The 22,901-nt window shown below is 39.1% G+C and overlaps 1 protein-coding gene across 1 annotated transcript in view; it reads left to right on the forward strand.

Moving 5' to 3' along the window:
• The window catches only part of Gucy1b1 (guanylate cyclase 1 soluble subunit beta 1), a 43,543-nt gene that overhangs the window by 16,614 nt on the left and 4,028 nt on the right, over positions 1-22,901 (forward strand). The window contains exons 5-10 of the mRNA XM_028754921.1: positions 11,846-12,043; positions 12,933-13,163; positions 14,241-14,357; positions 15,211-15,344; positions 19,054-19,251; positions 20,899-21,136. Of these exons, the coding sequence (XP_028610754.1) occupies positions 11,846-12,043; positions 12,933-13,163; positions 14,241-14,357; positions 15,211-15,344; positions 19,054-19,251; positions 20,899-21,136 (1,116 nt within the window). The remainder of the gene's footprint in view (positions 1-11,845; positions 12,044-12,932; positions 13,164-14,240; positions 14,358-15,210; positions 15,345-19,053; positions 19,252-20,898; positions 21,137-22,901) is intronic.

The raw sequence follows: 22,901 nt of genomic DNA on the forward strand, positions 1-22,901 counted from the left end.
TCAAGTACTTCTATTTATCCAGCTGGACAAGAGTGTCTGGCTGCTGGAGAGGAACCTTACTGAGCATTCTCACATAAAATCTAATTATTAGATGACCCTACATGTAATTCAGAACTTTCAATTATATATTTTCACAGTCTTCCTTTGTTGACTCTTGTTGTGGTAATTCTCCAACCCAAATAAGACCAGTCAAAGAAAACACAACTCAATAATTATGAATATAAGCTGCACTCCTAGATTGGGCAGATTCACCACTACACTACTCTATTCCCCAGCTATGAGACCCTTATAACTTTTGGGTTTTCCAGGCCACATGGTTCTCCATTGTCCTTTCACCTCCTGCTCCTGTCTTCCTCCTCTGTTCTCTTTCTCTCTCTCTCTCTCTCTCTCTCTCTCTTCACCTCCCCTTCTACTGTCCAATCACTGGATCTAGCCTTTATTTTACAAATTAAGATGGGCAGAAGGTTCACTAGAATTCACCTGTGTACAGATTCTCTCCTCCTCTGTAGCCCTTCCCTGGAAAGGGGAATTAGCATCAAAATACAAGGCCAAGGCTATCCACAACAGACTCTGAATATGCAAGCCTTCAATTAGTATTCTCTGAAAGTCCACAGGGTCTATTGTGACCTGTTCAATTGCCTTTAAGAAAGAATTACATGGGCTAATGGTGTGGTCTTCCGTTTTCAATATGTAATATGGTTTATTTTTTGTAACATACTCGTAAATATAAGCTCTCATTGGACAGTGTTAGTATTCGGTGTGTTTTGCCTGGACTCCTTATTAGGAGAAAGCAGTAGGGGCTTCAGGTATCCCACTTAGGAGAACTAATTCTTTGCCTTTGAGTTACAAATCAGTTGATCTTATACAGAAAGAAAGAGATAAGAGGAAATTCAAAGTTAGTTTCAGCTGAAAAAAACAAAGAATAAAAAACAAAAAAGCAAACACCACTACCCAAGGCCTTTATCTTACAGCACTGAACAATGACCATAGAATTCTGTACTAGTAAATTCCCCATTTGCTGAGATGCTATTTCTAGACTGCCTGTGCTATTTTGAGCTCTGGCGTTTGTGAGACCCTCTGGATGAATGTGTGAATGTTCAGCATCATGGAGCTGGGTTGCAAAGAGTGTTTCCAACCTGACTGCTCAGAGTGGCTAGACCTGCTGGAAAGTGATGTCAGCGCAGCTTCAGCTGAACTGAATCCCAGTCTTGAGAGAATGTAAACCACTCCAAGGCCAGCTGCATTATTGATTTAGCAGCCAAAATAAGAACACTGGTGTTTAATCAAAATGTCTGTTGTTTACACAGGGACATTTTTCTTATAAACTTAAAGCAGCATTAAATCAAGATGAACACTGGTTTATAGACTCCAGCTGTGGACTTACTAAAGTCCTGCTCTCCAAAGAAAGCTGCCCCTTCCAAATGAAATAGCTACTAAAGTTGAAGTCAATCTGATGGTGTTTAAATTGATAATTTCAAATGGATTGAATTTTGAGACTTCAAAGCGTTGGAGGGATTTTAGATTCTTTGAATATAAAGTTCATTTTTAAAGTATGTTTGTTGATCACTGTCACCTTACCAGAAACATTGTTTTAAAAATATTATGGTGTGTGTGTGTGTGTGTGTGTATGCTCATCCATGCATGTACCCAGAGGCCAGAAGGAGGCATCTGATCCCTTGGAGCTAGAGTTGAAAGAATTTGTGAACCACCCATGGGTGCTGGGATCTGAACTCTGGTCTTCTGTTAGAGGAGTGAATGCCCACAACTGCTGAGCCATCTTTTTAGCCCCACCAGTGAAGTTTCAACTTCCAATAGCTCTCCATTTTAATGTCCTTCTCAATGAGTAGATCTACGCAACAGATCACAGATTTAAATAGATCTATTCATTTCTTTATCTCACCTGTACTCATTTTTACCGTCTCCCACCTCACTGTGGAGGTGTTTTTATGTGCTCTCAAACTGTATAGATGCTAGCTCCTCAACAGGTTGCAAAAGCTTAATTGTTACTTGATAATTTTGTGCATTATATAGTACACCCCAGTTACACCACCCATCTCTTTCAGGCCTCCTCCATCTCCACCAATACCCCACCCTCCTAACAAGTCTTCATCCTGCCATTATCTTTCTGTTTTGCTTTGGCTTTGACCCAGTGGCTTAACCAAGGCTGTCCCATGGACATGGCTAGTGGCTGCATTATTGCAGACAGTGATAGCCTTTCCCTTAGCAATCTCAACTACACATAGCTCATAACTCTTCTGGCAAAGTCAGGGCCCTATGGTCCCCTTCAGCATTCCTGACTGGATGCTCACAGGGTTAGCTTCTATGAGATGGTAAGTACAGTATACCTGGCATGCTTAGAAAACAGGTTTCATGGCCATCCTCCCCATTGTGTGGCCTCTATTACCTTCATTTTGCCCCCTCCTTTGTGATGTTCCTTGAACTGCAGAAGTAGTGATGTGGTCGTCACAGAGAGGGCTGGCCAAAGTGACTCAAAAGTCAAGTATTTTTAGGACCTTGAACAGCCACAGTTTCCACGTTAACTACTATTACTCCTAGAGGAAGATTCCCTGAACAAGGCTGAAGACAGAGCAAGTCTGTCTGTCTGTAGGAAGTTAACAATTTAGCTTGTCAAAATGCCTATTTAGCAAAAGAGAAGAGACTGGAAAAGTCAGAAAGACTGTCTAGTCTCTAAATACAGGAAAACTCTTCCTGGAAAGTTTCAGAGAAATATCAAAAACGACGGAGTTCTCCAAATTTAGCACTTAGGATAAGTTCAAATATTTGGTTATCAGTTAAAATTAGGGAGTGTAAAAAGAAAGAAAAACCTTTGAACTCTCTTTATAATGAAGCCCAGTTCATCTCATTCTTTGATTGTAGAAGTAGGTTCGCCTGTGGCTTCCCAGCCACAGCCTTTCACCTGACCACAGCATCTGGTGTGAACTTTTGGAATCGATCTAAGAGGTAACTCACCCAGCTTCAAAGTGGATGCAAAAGAATAGAAAATGAATCATTTATAATTTAATATTCAAACTTTATTAGCATCTTTAAGTTAAATATGATTTTATGTTGTGTTCCCTTGAGTAAGACTGTGAAAACTACAAATTTTGGAAACTATAAATTTCTCATTTTTTCCTACTTTTGAACAGTGGAATTGTCTTCCAACTCTCTATTATTATGACAAATTGACTGCATTAAGATAATACTTTACTTAGGAGTAGGTGGTTTTGTTATGGTTAGTCTAACAAATAGAAATTCAGTGCACCTTTTCCTGTGTCTGCTGTTGCAAAGGGAAGCACCTGGTTTTCACAGATTGTTTTAAGATCCCAGCTTACATATAACATTTTCTTTCCAGCATATATTAATAAAACACTCTTCACAATGTACTTCCACAATCAAAAAGTGAGATGAACCGGACTTCATCATAAAGAGAGTTCAAAAGTTTCTCTTTCTTTTTTCACTCCCTAATTTTATAGCCAAATATTTGAACTTATCCTAAGTGCTAAATTTGGAGAACTCAGCCTTTTTGACGTTTCTCTGAAACTTCCCAGGAAGGGTCTTCTTGTATTTAGAGACTAGACAGTTTTCCTGACGTCTCCAGTATCTTCTCTTTACTCTGATGAATTGTCTAAAATGCAAATAAACTCGTCATATCCTTTTCTTCATTCAGCCCTTGAGTGATTCTCTATTGCTTGTTGGAAGTATGAAGCATATCAGGTTTAAGGCAGTGGGGACGACTTCTCCAACCACACTCTACATCTCTAGTCCCTCTTAGAACATACGGTTAAACTTGACCTCTGTGGACTCCTACTTACCAGGCTCCCTCTTTTCTCTGGGGTTTTATGCACACTCTCGCCTCTGCCTGGAACAGGCCTCTGGATCCAATCTATTCACAGAATAGAGTCAGTCAGTCTTCCAGGTCCCATTGTTCTTCCAGGAAGACTCCACTCTTGTATCTAAACTCTGCCCTTCTTGTGGGGTGGTCGCTGGCTTTTCTCAGGCTTTCGAAGCAGGCTGTCCCCAGCCTCAGTCCTGGCACTGAACCATCATTTCCTGTTTCTTCCACTGGAATGTAAACGACAGGAGACCAGAGACCCTGAGGAGTAACTCAGTGGATGCAGGCCGCAGCAGGGGGATGAATCAATAGCTTAAAAGCAAAAGAAAAGAGAAAGGAAGAAAACGTGCAATAAACAGATCCGTAGCAGTGATTCCATCAAGGATCACGTGTTTGAAGTCGGGCTGTGCAACATTTAGAGCTTTTCAAGAAAAATATAGCTCCCATCTTAAAGGGATAAAGAGAGTTTATTCTGAGGCAAAAAATGAGTGTCCATGACCTGGAAACACAGATTCAGGTTTCCAGATTTGATTACATGTTCCATCACGGCTGAGGTTATACATACACTGTAGTCAAAGAATAAAAGAAAATCATAAATCCAGGCATGGGTTAGAGCATACTGAGGGAAGCTATGCTATAGGCTTTAGATGTTATCTGATGACATGCTTAACTCTTGGCTTGGTGGACATTCGTGCTCAGCTAATAATAATAATAATGCATGTTAGAGGTTTTACTTGATAGTCACAACGATGCTAAATCAGGATGGGGGAAAAAACCTATTAAAAGACTAAAGATAATTCTAGGTAACTTGGCCCTGGAAATATAGCATTCCAATTCTATAATATCAGAGCTCTAATTGTTCAGTCAACTTTATAAAGTTTTCAATATGTCTATGTTCCCCCCCCACACTTCTAAGAGTAGCTGTGTTAGAGCTCCTGAAAATTATTATCTACAGACATTTACATTTGTTCTTTTTTTCATGCTTTTAAAAATATGTTTTAATGGTTTTGACACATATTCATTTAGTGTGTGAGTATACACACACATGTGTGGACATGCAAGAGCATGTTTGTGGATGTCATGGGTCACTTTTAAAGTTTTTAAGTAGCTTTCACCTTCCAATTTCAGGGTTCTGGGAAGCCAAACTCAGATCATCAGGTATGGTGACAAATGCTTTCATTCAGTGAGCTGTCTCATCAGCATAATTTTGGAATATTACTAATAGTTTACAAATTGATGCTTTCAGTGAGATGACACCTCTGCTCCTTTATATAAATGGTGTATTACAGGCTACATAGTAAAGGCAGTGTTTGTAATTTAGTTCCACGACATTTTAACATTTCCTGTGACTATTTTGTTTAAACAGTAAACGGCACTTGCCTTCTCAATCGAACGCCTTTGTTTCCATCAGCAGACCCATGACCTTATACAACTTCTCTTATATTTCTGTATTCAATGTTTAAAATTTTGCATTATGATGACTTTGAAAATGGGGTTTCCCAGTGAACACAGTGATAAAACAAAGAACACTTCCAGAGGAAGCTTTTTCCATTTGCCTTTAGGGATTGAATAGTTTGCAAGTGATTTTTCTTAAGTGTGTGATGTTTTCAGTTTGGGGGCTGTTAATAAAAGTCATCTTTTGAGTTTATTCTTCAGTAGATTTAGTAATTGAAACATAAACAAAAAGATGAAGAATTTAAAAGACTTTTAATGTGATTGTTAGATTTTATATGAATTTAACTGAGACTGTGGCTGGAAAGACAAAACTATATTTTAGCAAGATTTTTTCACTGTTTATTTTTTTACTTTTATGTTTTCAAATTAGGCATATATGAATTTTTCTCCGAGTCTATATGAACTGATTGGAGCAGTCCTGCATATGCATTTTTTCCTAGCTCCCTGAGAACATCACTGGTAAGGATTGCCAGCCAGCGGTGTTTCCACTACAATCCGTTCTGCATTATGACCCAGAGGTCATAGAAACTGTATCGTCTGTCCCTCCTGTGCCTAGCCTCCATCAGAAGATGCAATTCTTCTTCCTTTGAATAGGGGCTGGCTTTGACAATCATTTGACTAACAGATTATGGCAAAGGTGACACTCTGAAACATCCTAGGCCATAGAATCAGAAGTCTTCATTTTGTTTCTTGAGTATCACAGAGGAAAACATATCACCGTAAAGTGTTACTTCTATGGATTGGGACAGCTAACATAAGATGATCAAGCCACACAGACTTTGTATAGATGGTCAGAACAAAATTTTGCCTGATTTCCTCCCAGATGATTCCCTGGCAAAGACCTGGCCACATTGCAGGCCATTTCAAGGGTTTATTGTAGAAAGGAAAAAAAAAAGTGCTAATGACTCCAGTACAGGAATTTCCACACTCAGTCAGCATGGAGAACTGTCAAAGATGAGAATAAATTAGCATTAATTAGCATTACAGTCAATAAGTGTTGGTGTGGTTTGCTATAGCACAAGGGCAATAGCAAGAGGTTCTGTTTATTTTTTCTTGTAGGCCTTTTTTTCTTTTTGTTAGTATATGTGTGTGTGCGCGTACTTGTGTAATGAGTCAAGAACTTTGAGTAAATCCTTGGTGAGATGATGTACAGCGTTGGCAGTGGGACCCAAATAAGGTTAAAAAGCAAGACTATCGCTTCATTCATTCCCTATGATGCTGCACTGCTACCTTGTCTATATTTTATGGCCCAAGGTTGCCAGGCTCACTTAAAAAACACAGAGAAAAAAATGCTATTTTAGAGACTAGTTAAGATTTGTATTCATGAGATTATTTCAATATTCATAAGAATGGCATATAAAAATTTAAATATATTTTCATTCTTGGATGGAAGCTGGCTGTCTCAGCTGGGTTTGTGGCACTTTCAGTCACCCACCCTCTATCTATCCATCTATCTATCTATCTATCTATCTATCTATCTATCTATCTATCTGAATATATATATATATATTTTTTTTTTCTTAATCCTCCTCCAGCACAGCATACAGCCTACAGGGGGATTGTCTCCAACTCTGCTTAACTCTGATTTGGGCTTATAAAGCACAGCCCACCAACAGCAGGCTGGCATTCACAGCAGATCCAATTTCAAATTCTCAAATGTTTGTACAAGGGGCTATTTTGGGAAACACTAGGATTTTCCTGAACAGCTGTAAAGTCCTAATGCTTCTCTAAATTATTTATCTTTTGTAGAAAAATGCACTAGACACTTTAACTTCTGGATTTCAAAAGAAGCAGCTAAACTCAATTTCTACAACCTGCAATTAAAATATGACTTAACTTTTATTTTGAACAGAAAAAACAGAACAAAACTTCAGAAGGAAGGGAACTATGTTAAAAGTAAAAGATTCTTCTTTGAATAGCTGGTGGCACTAAATACAGATCCGTTGTTAAACTTGGTGTTATCTGGAAGGATTCTGTTTTTAACATGGGTTTTAGGACAGAAATATGTGAAAATTTATGTAAGTGTATTTTATTTATTTTCTGTCTTTATTGAAGATATTACTTTTGAGAAGTTGAAGTGGTAAGTACATACTTTTTTTTTTAATGATTTTTTGTGAGACAGGGTTTGTAGTGTAGCCTTGGCTGTCCTGGAACTAGTTCTATAGAGCAGACAGGCTTTGAACTCCAGAGATTCTCTTGCCATTGCCTTCCAAGTGCTAGGATTAAAAGTGTACCACTATCGAAGAGCTAATACTACAATTTTAAAAGTGATTTCTGTTTAAATAATTTTAAAGGCTCTGATAAAACTTCTTAGCAAATAGAATATTCCAGTTTTCTTTTTGCTTTTTTTTTACAATTATTTATTTATTTTTAAACTTTTTATGCATAAGTGTGAATTCCTACATGCCTGTGCACCGTATTGATATCTAGTGTCCAGGAAGGCCAGGCTCCTCTTTCAGGGGAGTCACAGGCAGTTGTGAGCTGCTGTGTGGGTGCTGAGTATTGAAACCAGATCCTGAGGAAGACAAGCGAGTCCTCTTAACTGACGCAGAGTCACCTCTGCAACAGACTTCATGCCTTTCTTTTACAAACACTAAATCATTTTGTTTTTTGAAGGAGTAGCTTCCAAGAGGAAAGGGAGAAGTGAAGAACCATCCTGCCTCCATCTTAGGCTTAAAAGCCATCTTATATTAAAGACAAACTAGGCTCATTCCTGCTTATGATTAAATCTTTTTTTTTTTCTCATAAGGATTGGGCTATGCCCCACCTGTAATCTTAACTATAAATGGTCCTGTACCTCCTGTTTCCCGAATGGCAGTCATGTCTTTGTTTCAAAAAGTTGTTTATAATCATCTTGCAACTCTCTTTGTTTCAAAAGGTTATATGACCACCCATGACTACCTTGTCATGCCTACCTTGCAATCAGACCTTTGTTCCAAGAGGCCATTAGGACTAACTTGTTTTTCCTCTTATAACCCCAGCTATTTTGCCCTATCCCCTACCCCATTTGGAAACCACCTACTATTGAACATCCAGCGCTGACCTCTTTAACTCCACCTTAGGGGAGGTAACTCGTATATGCAAATAAAAAAGTGTTTTAGTTAATTGCTCCCTTCAATTAATTTGGCCATGATGATATGGGTTGGTGTGGAGATCTTTCTCTGTGTTTTCCATCAGCTTTGGGGTAAATTCACCGTTTGTTTCAGCGTCTTTCTTCTCCAACCTCCAACGACCTGTTTCTCATTAACCTCAGCAAGGGGTTTTTCAGGATCTGCAATTCACATTAAACATGGTTGTTGCTGGTCCTGCCTCTCAGAGATGTGAGGGGAGAAAGTGATGGGGGAGGGGAAGGAAGGAGGGAGAAGGTTCCACAAGAACGTCTTTCATTTTCAGGGCCGAATCTCAGTGGATTATCCACACAAACAACTTCCTTTCAACCACAAGGATCAGGATTAAGGATTATGGAGACTGGAAAAAACAAACAACAACAACAACAACAACAACAACACCAGTTTGCCTTCCAGGCAGTCTTTATCTTTACATTTCTGTGGCCAATTTACAAATTTTTGGTTAGCAATTTTTGGTTAGGAGCAAAGAAAGGAGGTCTTGGATTTCTGCATATTTTGTCTTTGTAATTATGCATGAGCTTATTTTTGGCATGCCTGGTGTATTTAAAAATATGTGCATTATTTTGAAGTAGTCCAAAAAATCTTTTAAAAAAATATGCACCTCAAACGTATTTCCCCAAAGAATTGTTTCCTACATCTATAGCACACACACCACCTCAACCTGAAGCACTTCCCCACGTCCCAAGTGTAGCAGGAATCATTTTCCTTCTTCTACAAAGCACAAACACCAGGAGACTGGTAAAGTGGTCTGGCAGCTGCAGAATCCCCACATAAAAACCATGCCTTTATTCTCTTTGTGAGAGAGGGAACACAAAATGGTATCGGGCCAGTTAGAAATGGAATTAAAACCTCAGATAAAATTTTATTGTTATTGGAACAAAGACAGCACCCTTTTAAATGATGCTAAGGCGAAGGAGAAGCCCGAGCATATTCAAGGTTGCTTCATGGCTTCCTGGAGGTTGTTCATGCTCAAGCATTTGTGTTTACATTTTCCCACGACTTTTTGGCTCTTATGCGCATGTGCATACTCCTTGGACCCGGCCCTGCAGCTGGTCTCTTCCTGTACTTACCTCCATGGGTATATTTAGAAATAAAACAATTCTAGTTTTGTGATGAAAGGTTTATTGCCCAGAATGTATCAATATAGCTATGTTAGTGAACTGTCAAGTGTGTTTAGTTAGTGCTATCACATGTGAATAGCTTTTCTCTTGGCCATGCTAAGGGTCCTTGCTTGTGGTTTCCAGAGGGTATTGTAAGCATAGTAGTTCAAATATGAAAACTGCACATTTATTAGCAATATAAGTGTGGGTGAAAATAATTTAAACTTAATCATAATCCCATTTCTTAGAAGAGACAGGTCGTGGTAATCGCTTGAAACTTGATAGAGTAAAACTGAGTAAGGAAAACTGAAACTGAAGAAATCCCCAGAGTGTATTTTATGTGGGATACTATCTAAAGAAAATCAATATTACATTAAGTGGTAAATCTCTCATGCTCCAACAAAGCACTCAGCTTGTCCATTTAATTAGAAGCAAATTCAATACGACAGCAAATCTCTGGAGAGTCGGTTACCACAAAAAAGGCTTAAACCACGAACGCTATTGCTCGGCATTTGTAATGAACCTCTTGCCTTTAGGAATGCATCTTAGCAAGGCAGTACTTCCAGTATTCAAATCTTAATAGTGCCCACACCTGTGCACAAATCCAAATGGCTGCCCCTCCAGGAAGGGTGCTAGCTTGAATGCTTCATCCATCCTGGGTGACCAAGTCCAGTGTCAGAACTGCCTTAACATCAAGGTGACCACTGGTAGAAATGGTACTTTTGACACTGACGAGTGATTATCTTGACTGTTTATAGGAATGTACAAAGGGCACATAATGAGCCAAAATGGAAATTAATAGAAAGCGAGCTACATGCGTATATCAACTAAGTAATATTTAAATATTTTGTTTAGAAAAATGAAAAAAATATCAAACCACCCATTTAAGATGGCTTCCTTTCATACAAAGAGCACAACACAGTACTTGGACTGTAATATAGAAGAAATGTGTTCTTAGTTTTTTTTTTTTAGGTTTTTTTCGAGACAGGGTTTCTCTATGTAGCCCTGGCTGTCCTGGAACTCACTCTGTAGACCAGGCTGGCCTCGAACTCAGAAATCCGCCTGCCTCTGCCTCCCAAGTGCTGGGATTAAAGGCATGCGCCACCACTGCCCGGTTTAGAAATGTGTTCTTAATGCAGCCAGAAACTCAGCTGTGACTTTGTGGAAAAAAGAGATAAACATAAAACTCTTAACAATCCATTTTCTTCTCAAGAGATTTTTCTCTTTCAAGATGGTTACATCAAAAGTTCTGCAGGGGTCTTAAGGTCCTGCAGAGGAACATTCATGTCTTCTCTTCACGGGGAAGGATTTCCACGTAAACAATTTGTTACAGAAATAATCCGTTGTACGGTTCAACTCAATTGAAGGAAACGAAGTTCTGGGACAGGTAGGTTCCAGGAATAGAATGGAGCAGGCTAGGAGACTGGTGAGTTTTACACTACAACAGCGGCCCCTAGAGGCGGTCAGAAAGAAGCCTTAAAAAAAAAGCTAGCTTGACTAGATTTTTACAGGGGATATTAGTAGGAAGAAAACAGAATTCATTATAGACAAAGCACCCAGATTAACACTGGAATTACCCAGCTCACTGAAACAGTGTTAGCCTTCATGACTTTCTGTGCCTGGGTACATCTTCTGAATCCCCTCATTCCAGCATGAGGCATGTTATCAGCTAACGGCTGTCATGCTGGACAGACTTAAAAGTGTAGTTGTCTTACTTCTCACATCAATCTGCATATAAATCATTTTTTAATTTTAGTAACTAATAGAGGATGCTCAGAAATTTAGCATGTTCTAAGTGACAAAGCTGCAAAAATAAGAAGGTTTAATTTTCTAAGATGTTAGCCTGAGATGGTAATTTTGCATAGGCTCTTCTATTGACTGAGACTACAGATGAACAAGGAATTTATACACCTTTACTTTAATCATTCTTCAAAGCAATATGCTTATATCCTTGACATTTGATATTTTCTTTTATTAACTTCAGATGTGGAATATGGTGTGAGCAGAAAAGAATGTGGGTGATTTACACAATGTTCTCTTCTGCTTACTACAGTGTGTGTGAACAGCAATCTTAGATGCCTGTTTTCCATCTTAAGTATGCTCTTGAGACTTACCATTAACAATCACATATATTTGTCTCAACTATTCTGTTCTCTTTTCATTCTCTCTGTGGCACTCACCTCAGAGCTATCTCAGGGACACCATGAAGGATCTCCTATGTAGATGTTCAGTGATATGCCCAGCAAAACCGGATTTGAGCCTTCGTCCTGCCGCTTGCATTGCTACGACCTCAAACATCCCTAGTCACTATGCTTCCATTTCCACTACAGAACCTCGATGCCCTGCATGATCACCTCGCCACTATCTACCCAGGGATGCGCGCACCTTCCTTCAGGTGCACTGATGCAGAAAAAGGCAAAGGGCTCATTCTGCACTACTACTCGGAAAGAGAGGGGCTTCAGGACATCGTGATCGGGATTATCAAGACTGTTGCTCAACAGATACATGGTACTGAGATAGACATGAAGGTAATGTCCACCCGCAAAGATGTTCCTGAATATTGGAACACTTGAAGTGATACCACACTGATTGCTGTTCATGGGCTACATTAGTAGTACCTGTTAGCCAAAATGGTGTAAACCCCAGAGTCTTCTCTATTTGGCCTTGAAACGCATTATACTGGGCGATTTCCCCCTTGCAACAGATTCCCTTTCTATTTATATGTTGCTTAAGGCAAATTCAATTACTCTCTGTGAATACATGCCAGCTGGAAATAGGGTAGGCCATATGACATGCAAGCTATCAGATTGTGGATGGTGAAATGTAAAGAACATTAAATTAGCCAGTTTTACACATCACTTATTCGATGTGAATTCTTTTCTCTTTTCCGGAATGTACCTAGAACATTTTGTTTTCTCAACCAAAAGTTTTTGATTAAGTTCTTTCTTTGTTTTGCTTTTTAATCAAGTATGCTGGTGAACCTAGCTAAGCCAGCTCTGGTTTTTAACTGATACTATTGATAACATTCATTGTTATTTTTGAGTAGCAATTTTAAGATATCAATACAGAGACCATGCAATGAAGAAAACTGCCATTTTTCTTCCTCTGACCTCTGTAGTTTCCCCTAATTAGGTATCTTTTTTTGCTTATCATATTCAGCCTCAACCATAGATGACATTTGTACCACAGGTACAAAGGTATCTGTTCAAGAGGCTTACCCCAGTAGGCCAAAAAGTTATTCTCTTCCTAGTCCACTCAAAAGGCCATGTGTGCTAATGGGGAATACATTTCAAATTCTAATTAGTAATTATGTGTTAATAATTATGGGAAATGTTCATAAACAGTCCCTTATATTCAGATATTATAGCTAAGCTAAAATACCAGCAGTTACCCACATTTTCTCCTGTTGACATCTAGGTTATTCAGCAAAGAAATGAAGAATGTGATCATACCCAATTTTTAATTGAAGAAAAAGAATCAAAAGAAGAGGATTTTTACGAAGATCTGGACAGGTTTGAAGAGAATGGTACCCAGGAGTCACGTATCAGCCCATACACCTTCTGCAAAGCATTTCCTTTTCACATCATATTTGACCGGGACCTAGTGGTCACTCAGTGTGGCAATGCCATCTACAGAGTGCTCCCCCAGGTAAAATGTACAGCTCTGTCACCTTGGGATCTGACCTTCTCATTACAGGTTCCATTTGTTAGCAGGACATATCCCATGCACTTAAAACCTAAATGCGTTTGAAAGTATTGAAAATGTCCTTAGGGCTTATTTGTTTCTACTGTAATCACTTCCAGGGAAAGGAGGAAGTTGTATGAGAACGGTAGACTTGCTTTGTGAGAAAACTGGGAACTTGCTAAGAGCAGTCAGCTTTCACTCAGGCTTTTGTTTATTAAATAAATATTCACTTCCTAGCCGCCTTCCAAAAATAGCTTTCAAAGCCAGTTGTTGACAAGAGGAAGAAGGAAATTTACAAACATGCAAGATGAAAAACATAGACATTACCATGGGAAGAGTGGCAGAGCTTGGAAGGACCCCAGGCTCTGCAGCCACAGTTGGCTTGCATTCCCAGGAATCATGTGCAAACTTCCTGTGTACTCAGTCTCTCTCTCATATCCCATGTTAGGATTTGTCCCCGGCATGTATGCATCTGATGGTACCTTTGGCTTTAATCTGGGTCTAGAATGCAGGGATCTTGTGTAAAGCTGTGGATCTGGAAGCAGAAGAGTACTTTGTGTTTCCTGTGGGGTCTTCTGCTTGGTGTGTGACCTTGCCTGTTTCCCTCAGCCCTGACATGACATGAGGTTCCTTTAGTCAGTTACTTGCTTCATCATAGGCAGGTACTTTGTGTTCTTACTTGTATTAATGTTCTCTCTTTGGGTGTATTGTAAGAAAACATTTACTTGTGTTTTGATTTACTGCTGTTAAATCTCATAGGCATCTTCAGTTTAGAAGATAAATTTTCTTTTTTCTCTTGAAATGATTCTTATTTTCACGAGATTTATATTTATATATTAGTCACCTAAATCCTTTCTTGTTCCTGGCTTAAATGGTCTGTTGCATATAGCAAAATGTGAAGTCAGGGAAATTTTTCCACACAATAGTTACAATTTTTTCACTTATAAATATAACTATTCTGGCTTAATTTCAAAATCAATAGCTAATCATAAAGTCAACCTCAAGTCGCTGTGTGTTCATTGCTCTTTTTCTGTATCTTAGCTCCAGCCTGGGAACTGTAGCCTTCTGTCTGTCTTCTCTCTGGTCCGCCCTCACATCGACATCAGTTTCCATGGGATTCTTTCACACATCAATACAGTCTTTGTACTGAGAAGCAAGGTAAGTAAGACCACTTTGACTGAAGGTAAGCAAGACATGTTGTCCATCCGCCACAACGGAGAGGGGACATCATCTGTGAGCATAATCTATGAGATGGAAATATAAGAAAATAAAATAAAACGTTCAAGACAGCACCGTTTGACTGGGGACATGGACCTCTGTCAGCTGATGAGAATGAGTGAAAAAGATATTTGAGAAAGTGTCTGGCTGGGAACATATTGATTTCACTTAATAAAACCAACATTGTCACTTCAAGTACCCTTGAAGTTCCAATGCTTCTTTTCCCTAACAAGAAGTCTTTGATAATGTCACCAGTGATTTACTTTTCTGAAAATTGTTTATAATTTGGGCTAGCATTTTTTTCTCCAGGGAAATAAAAAGGGTTGAAACTTCATAAATTCACATAGATGATAGTTTAGATGGTTTCCATATCCTCTCAATTGTGCTCCTGGGATAATTGTAGCAAACCCAATTTCCCAAGTATCCACACACTTCTTATTTCCCATTGACTTTCCAAATACACATCTACATGTGTTTTATATGCTTGCAGCTGGCTGCTGCTTTCCGATATTCTGTGAATACAGGGTTAGCTTTGCTTAGTTTGGTACCATTTAGTAATGCATGTTGTGGCCAGAGTGGAAAAACAGAGACACTACAATAAATGCAGGCACAATGCCTCAGCTGCTGCCATCCTGAGTGCACAGAAGGCTATCAGGCACTGTGCTTCTGACCTGGAGCAATGCCCCCTCCTGTTTTAACAGATGAGCTTTCTCTTCCTCAGGGCTGATGAGAAGTTCTATCCCTCCTGCTGCTTTGTCAGGCAGAAGCTAACGTTTTGTCTTTCCTGTTTAAGGAAGGGTTGCTGGATGTTGAGAAACTTGAATGTGAGGATGAACTGACTGGGGCAGAGATTAGCTGCTTACGTCTCAAAGGCCAAATGATTTATTTACCAGAAGCAGATAGCATCCTTTTCCTCTGTTCGCCAAGGTAACAGTTTTTAACTTAATGGTAATTGTTATAAGTTAAAAACAAATTCAATGAAACTGCAGTAAACATCTTTGATCAATATGTGCTGGTCGTACATATAAACTGGGATTGGCATGATATTTCAATTCACACATGTAGAGTGAATGGGCCAAATACACCCTCTCTTAATCCAACGGTATTTTATTCCACGATGCTTATTTTTGTTGAAGTATAAGCTGCATTTTCAAGGCCTCATTATGTAATTCGTTATAACAAGAGTGATTGCACTGGACATTTCTAAAAAAAATCCTTCCTTCTTTATGTGATAGCATGTCTGTCTCTGAAGTTCGTATGACATTAGATTATTAGATGAGTAATGTACTAATTCCATTATTTTGTACTTTTAAAATGAGCATCTTGTAAGAGAGCAATTCTGGAAACATAATATGTGGACATAAATAAAGAACTTTTCTGTAATTAGTAACAATTATAAAAAGGCTAATACTCTTTTTTGATCCAAGTCACTTTAAATTAAAAATATTTAACTATTTTAATTGGGTTACGCTATTAAAATGGATTATTCAATTGAAATCTATGTTAAATGTTGTTAGTAATAAACATCAGAAGAGGCAAAACATGGATTGATGCTTTGCTAGTTTTAGCACGGTACTGAAAGGTACAGGGGGATATAGAGTATGCATCTAGAGAACAATAGGAAAAGATAATTGAGGTGCTTATTATTAGATGATACTTTGTATATGATATCACATAACAGTAATTATGATTTATTTTCTGAGAATCATTTATCGTGCTGACAACAGAGACGAAACTGTGATATCTGTAAAGCTATCCAAAGACCCAGTGACATGTGACCTGCCATCAGCACATCTTCTCTGCATTTTCCTGATTGAGTGTCAGTTGAGTGACAGCTTCACTTTAGGGAGTGTTTCTATCCGAGGTCAGAAAGGTTTCTTTGGAGGGAGAATCACAAGCCATAGAGTGTATGTTTTAATTTTCATATTCAAAAACTGATCCTATAAGTGATACATTTACCAATTTACCATGAAATTTATTTAAATGGAAGAAGTTCTGCTTATAAAATAATTCCAAGATGATTAATTAAAGTTTAGGAAAATTAATAAGAATTTAATTTTTGAGACAGAATGTCATGTAGCCCCCTAGATATATAGACTTGCATTATAGTGGACATTGGATTCCCTGGCCTCTACTTCTGAAGACTGACAATAACAAGTGTGCAACATCACACTGAGTTATAATTTTGAGGAGTGACTATGAGGCTATCTTACATGCTAGGCAAACATTCTAACAACAAACACATAAGGGGCCCCATAAAGAACATTGAGAAGAATAATCTATTTATAACTGCATTAAGTTTTCTACTTCAGTATGACTGTTATTTCTCCTAGTATTCATTTTTTCTGATTATTGTAATCCTCCCTTTAATCTCCCTTCCACCTCTGTTTCCTCCCCCTTCTACTTACAATTCTCTTTCTACATTTACAATGTTGTTTATTTGGGTTCTTTTGACACTCACTGAGTTTAGTGGAGATTATCTTTGTTGTCTATTCATCATTGGAACTATTCACTAGGGCCTGGCAGGTTCCTCAGTGGAACTCAAATGAAGACAATGGCTGCCACCCCACAGAATCTATCAGTAGTGGGGTGGTTCATCAGGGAGAGGTAAGGATCCTGAACTCTCTAGTCCATGATTGACTAGTGAGGCTCTGTCATGTATAGTCAGTCCTACTGCAGGTAGCCACAGCTGCTGAGAGGTCATGGCTACCTTAGCCATGGCATGCCAAGAACACAGTATTTTACAGCCCTTCTTCAGGTGCTACATTCTTTCAGGTCTTACATTCTTTCTGTCCTGCTATCTCTCAGGATGTTTCTGAGGCTTCTCAGGGATGGTGTAAATATTCTCCGTAGGTCTGAACATCAACTATCACTCCTTGGCATCATGAGTTGCTATGTGACTCTGAAGTCACCAGCTTTACAGAGAAGGACTCTAGTTAAAGCTGTGAGTGACATTTGTCTTTAGGTATAAATACAGATATTTTATTTAGAAGTCAGCTTGTTTCCATGATGATTTAATTAAACAATAGCATTAAGTTCTCCTCTAGGGCCTAGGGCCTAAGACCTCCTTAGCCATGACCAGGTTTAAAGTGCTATCTGTGGGTTTTGAATCCAATCAGAGAGCAATTGGTTACTCCATTTACAGTTGTGCAACTACTTCATAAGTGGGCAATCTTGCCTTGCGGATTGATGCTGTAGATCAAAGAGTTCACAGCCGGATACTACTATTGATGCCTTTTCTCCTCCAGCTGCTCTTACAATACCTTCTAAAACAAACTAAGAAAGCTACCCAGCAGGAAGAAAGCTTCTAGCTCAGTCCAGCTTGATTTCTTTACATCATATAGCCAAAGTGTGTGGTACCTTCAGCAACAGGACTTTAGCAACTAGTTGTAGTATGAAGCTAAGGAGAGAAACAAGAGTCTGTGTTGTCTTAAGAGGCTCTCTAGCCTCCCTGACCAAAAGGGTATATTACACCTAGCACTAAAATATCCACTTCAATGTTGAGGTTGTTTGTCTTTGCTCATGGGTAGATCTTCTTTAGCCCCATTTGGATCATTTGGCAAGTGAACTGTCATCTTTACAGATGGGTTTATTTTTGTAACAGGTCTCTAAAACATATATTCACTTTAACAAGATGGTTGGGTATTTTTGTCAACAGCACACTTGGTTATTCTGTATTTGCGTATAGGAGTCTTTGCTTCGACATTAATATTTCGATTGAGAACATGTTCATTGAGACATCTTCTTAATCCAAAATTCCTTTGTAAAGTTATAGCCCATATTTGTCATCTTAGAAAAAAATGCTATCTTGAATAAGTAGAAATAATAACTTTACACTTTAAGCATTAATTCAAACCAATAAAATTTTTTTAAATATTTAGCTAATTAGTAAATTTTTAACTGAACTTTTTACTTACCAGAATTTTAATGAATCAATCCAGATTATTACAATAAATCTATAGAAAGGATAAAGTTTAGGTTATAAAGATTCATAGAATTCAGCAAGGTCATATAACACATTTTAAAAATGAGAAAAGTCAACAAAAGGAAGTAAGACTAGAGGGAGAAATGAGAGCCCAAAGAAAGAACAGCAGAGAAGCGCTAGGCAACGAATCTTTAAAATGCATGCCGAGGACTGTCACTAAACCTTGGAAAACCAACCACTGTCTACAGTAGCACTGCAAATTCTTAAAGTCATAAAGTAAAATGAGGTGGTTTCTCAGTAGAAGAAACATCATTACTCCTGATGCATACACAAAGACAAGCTTTTCTTTTGTTTATTTTTTGTTTGTTTTTTATAATAAGGAAGAACAATGTAAGTTTTTAAAATGCATTAGCCTTGTATTAATATCTAAGGCAATTTTTTGTGGGCCAGCTTTCTGCATTATCTCTCATTGAAGGTAAATGCCTTCAAAAGTACAGCTCAACAAACATATTTGAGGTTGCTGCTTGTTAGTGGGGTTTTAGACACAGTGGAAGCAAAGCCATGTTAGGTCAGCTTTTCCTTGTGTTTCCTCAACCTAATCTTCTGAAGAGTGAAGGTGAACAAAGAGAAAGCTAGATGCCTCTAGCTGTCGGTAGGACTGATCCACACCTGTTAGGTGGTGCTGATTTTAACTCAAGCTCTGTGTGACAGTGTGATGAACCTGGATGACCTAACAAGAAGAGGCCTGTATCTGAGTGACATCCCTCTCCATGATGCTACACGAGACCTGGTTCTTTTGGGAGAACAGTTCCGGGAGGAGTACAAACTGACCCAAGAGCTGGAAATCCTCACGGATAGGCTGCAGCTCACACTGAGAGCCTTGGAAGATGAGAAGAAAAAGACAGACACGTAAGAACGGGATGGCAAAAAAAGCTGGCGTTTATTCACAGTTTTCTACCATTTGTATAATGTTAGAATTCATTCTTTGAGTAGAAGAGTAGGGGGCTTTCATGTCCCTGAACACTATTTGGTCCAGTCCCCTCATAGCAATAATTGCTTTAGGTTGTGGTGAGATCAAACACCACAGTAGGGATGCATGCCAAAGGAGTCTGCTCATCTCATGATGGCTGGAATGTTAAAGGGAAGGATGCGATCTGTGTGTCAGTCAAGGGTGTTCCCAAGTGAGCTAATTTCCTCTTACTAGGTCTCCCCTCTTAAAGGTTCCACCAGTCTGCAATGGACCCACAGCCTGGGGACTAAGGCTTTAAACACAAGGCCCTTTGGAGAATATCTCAGGATATACCAGGAGTAAACATACATCAACTACTACCAAGATGTAGACTTTAAATTATAAAAGTATCTATATCTTCTACATTCCATACTAAACATGCTGTTGATTCATGTTACTACCAAACCGTTAGCTTGAGTGTCTACTTCTCTCACTGGTCTACCGTCTAGCCTTCAGAATTGATAGGACTGTCACTAAAACTTGACTTCTGAACCAGAAAATAAGGATTCATTACAGGACCCTTTATTTCGGTTTGCCAAAGGTAGAATGGGTTTTCAAAACCTATTTATACTATTTATGGATATTGTGCTTCTTCAAATTTCATGACTGATTTTTAGATTTACTGATTAGGATTTGATTTTATAGTAGAGACTTTGAGGTAATTTCATTATAAACCATCTAGTTTTATTTAAAACTAAGCTGTTGTACTGCTCACATATTAAGATCTAACTTCAACGTTGAGTGAAATTCTTTCTGTTTACAAGCTAAAATTAATCACTGACAAAATTCCACTGTGCTAGAGAGGAAATAGACAGCTCAGGTCTGTTTTTCATATTTGAACTTTGCCCTTTGGCTAAAAGGATGAAGGCCTCCTTTCTTCTTGTTTCTTCAGGCTGGGAGCCCAGAGGTGTTTGCTTTCCTTCTAAATCTACCAGCTTCCCTCCTACTGTTTGTTAGCTATTGTCTCCCCAGCTCAATTCCCAGTGCCTTGGTAGTGGCATTGCCTACAGAAATAAAATGTCTGCTCCTCTGGTTCACTTTTACCTCTTTTATCAGTTTCTTCCAGGAAGGAATGAAGTATAAATAAGACTAGAAGGCTGTGGCTTTGCAATATTTGAGATAAATTTCATTCCTGTAACATGAACATGCTTCTCTTACTACACTACTGGTGCAACATTTTAGATGCTCACGCTGACAACATCAAGCCTGTTCCTGTCATAAGAACAGGGTAAAAATCCAGGACTAGAAATGAAAACTGGGAGGTCCTATTGATGGCCTTGTGTTTTCCCCACCTGCTCATTTGCTTGGTTTATTTTGAGTTGGTTTGAAATGGTTCAGGATTAAGAAATATCTGAGACCACAACAGGCAAATGGCTGGTGTGTTTCTTTGTTGGTATGTAGCTAACTTTTGATGCTGGTTTTAGAGGAAGTCTTATTAAAACCCAGCACAATGGCATTGATGCATTTAAGAGACCCAGCAATAAGGTCAACGCCATAAGGGTAAAGACTCACCAGCATCTTACAGTGCTTTCCTCTAATCTCCATAGATTGCTGTATTCTGTCCTCCCTCCATCTGTGGCCAATGAGCTGAGACACAAGCGCCCAGTGCCTGCCAAAAGATACGACAATGTGACCATCCTCTTCAGTGGTATTGTGGGCTTCAATGCTTTTTGTAGCAAGCATGCATCTGGAGAAGGGGCCATGAAGATTGTCAATCTACTCAACGACCTCTACACCCGATTTGACACACTCACTGATTCACGGAAAAACCCATTTGTTTACAAGGCAAGTCCTCATGGGAGCTTGTTGTAGTGCAGTACAGGTCTGTCTGGGCTTCTGAGATTGCCCTGCAGAAGCCCATGGTCACTGTACTTGGACTGTAGCTGCTTTACTAGTGTGTTAAGAGTCACTGAAGGCCACTGGCTTAAATAATTTCCTCATTGTAAAGAAGTGTATTGTTTGATAATGTCATACATGTGCTTAGTGCATTTGATCATATTCACACGTGTCTTCTCTTACCTCCCTCCTGTCTCACTCTTCCTGACAAGTGCCCCTCCCACATTCAGGTATTAGTTCCTGTTTTTTGTGTTGTGATCCATTGAGTTATACCAGGGCTGCTGCACAGGCGTGGGTATGGAAATATCCACTGGAGTACAGACAACTTGCCAGTAGTCATACCTCTGGAAACAATAACTTTCACTTCCCCAGAAGCAATCCTATATCTAGGATTTAACGTAAGCTTGACCAAGGCTTGTGCAGGGCCAGGGAAGGCACCCGAAGCTGTTCTAGGATCCCGAGTACAACAGCCCAGTCATTCACGGAAGGCAAAATATCAGGGCTTTCCTCCCCATCATTAGCTTTTCCAATTTTTTTCTGTGCCCTCTTTGCAGATGTTCTCTGAGATTTGGAGATGATACAGCTGTTTCATTTAGTGCTGGGCATACTATAGTCTTTTGCATCCCCTTGACCAGCCATGAGTCTCTGCATTGCTCACTGCAAAAGGAAGCTCTCCTGACCAAGGCTGAGGGCGGCACTTGTCTATGGTATAAACTTCGACATGGAGTAGTTACCACTTAGGAAACTTTCTTTTCATTGTAACCATGATGACGTTTCATGGAGCAGTCTCTGGCTGACGTGAAGTATCCAGCAATTTCTTTGCACTTAGGTTAACGAGTCTGTGCAGATTGTTTATTACATTTAGTATAAACACAGCATTCATTTTTGTACTCAGCCAAAGACATTTTTTTCCTAAAATACATAAATGCTTTGCACTGTGAAGAAACCATGGAGCTTGAGAAGGGTCTTGGGTCTCAGGTTTACTTTTAGATACCATCAACTTGAAGATAAACATTTACAAGACATCTCTGCCCTTTGTTTTAAGAAGAAACAAATATAATATTGGAAAAATGAAGACAGTGGAATATTGCTTTATAAAGGCAAGAATGTTACTGAGCGTCTCTAGGCTCCTGGGATAATATAACTTCATAAGAACTATTTATCTTGTGATTCTTTTCTGAGCCACAGTGCTACACTTGGTGAGCACATCATAACAGGACATGGTTTAACCTACTTTGCTTATTTTGAAAAAGAAGGTGGGTGGAGTCTGAGGAATGATACTCAAGGTCATTCTCCAGCCTCCATACTCTTGTTCACAGAGACATATACCTGGATAACATGCATACACCAAATAAACCATTACATTTAAAAGTTCAAAATATAATTAAATGAACAATTGGATAGAGGCCAAGAGTAGATCAATGAGCTTCAGTCAACAGCTCCTGTGTTACTGAACTGCTGCTGCTTCAGGAAGAAGGGAAATAGTATAATATTTTACTGAGGACTGTGTCAGCAGGAGAACCATAGTCTGGAAAAGTCAGGATGGCCATGCACTGATGGAATCTTGGTGCTGGGGAAGATGGAGGCAGATGGATCCTGAGGACTTGCTGACCAGCCAGTCTAGCTGAACAGTAAGCCCTAGGTTCTGTAAGAGCCCTGTCTCAAAAATAAGGACACACACACACACACACACACACACACACACACACACACA

This window comes from Grammomys surdaster, unplaced genomic scaffold, assembly GCF_004785775.1.
Source record: "Grammomys surdaster isolate TR1022 unplaced genomic scaffold, NIH_TR_1.0 126039, whole genome shotgun sequence".
Classification (NCBI taxonomy): Eukaryota; Metazoa; Chordata; class Mammalia; order Rodentia; family Muridae; genus Grammomys; species Grammomys surdaster.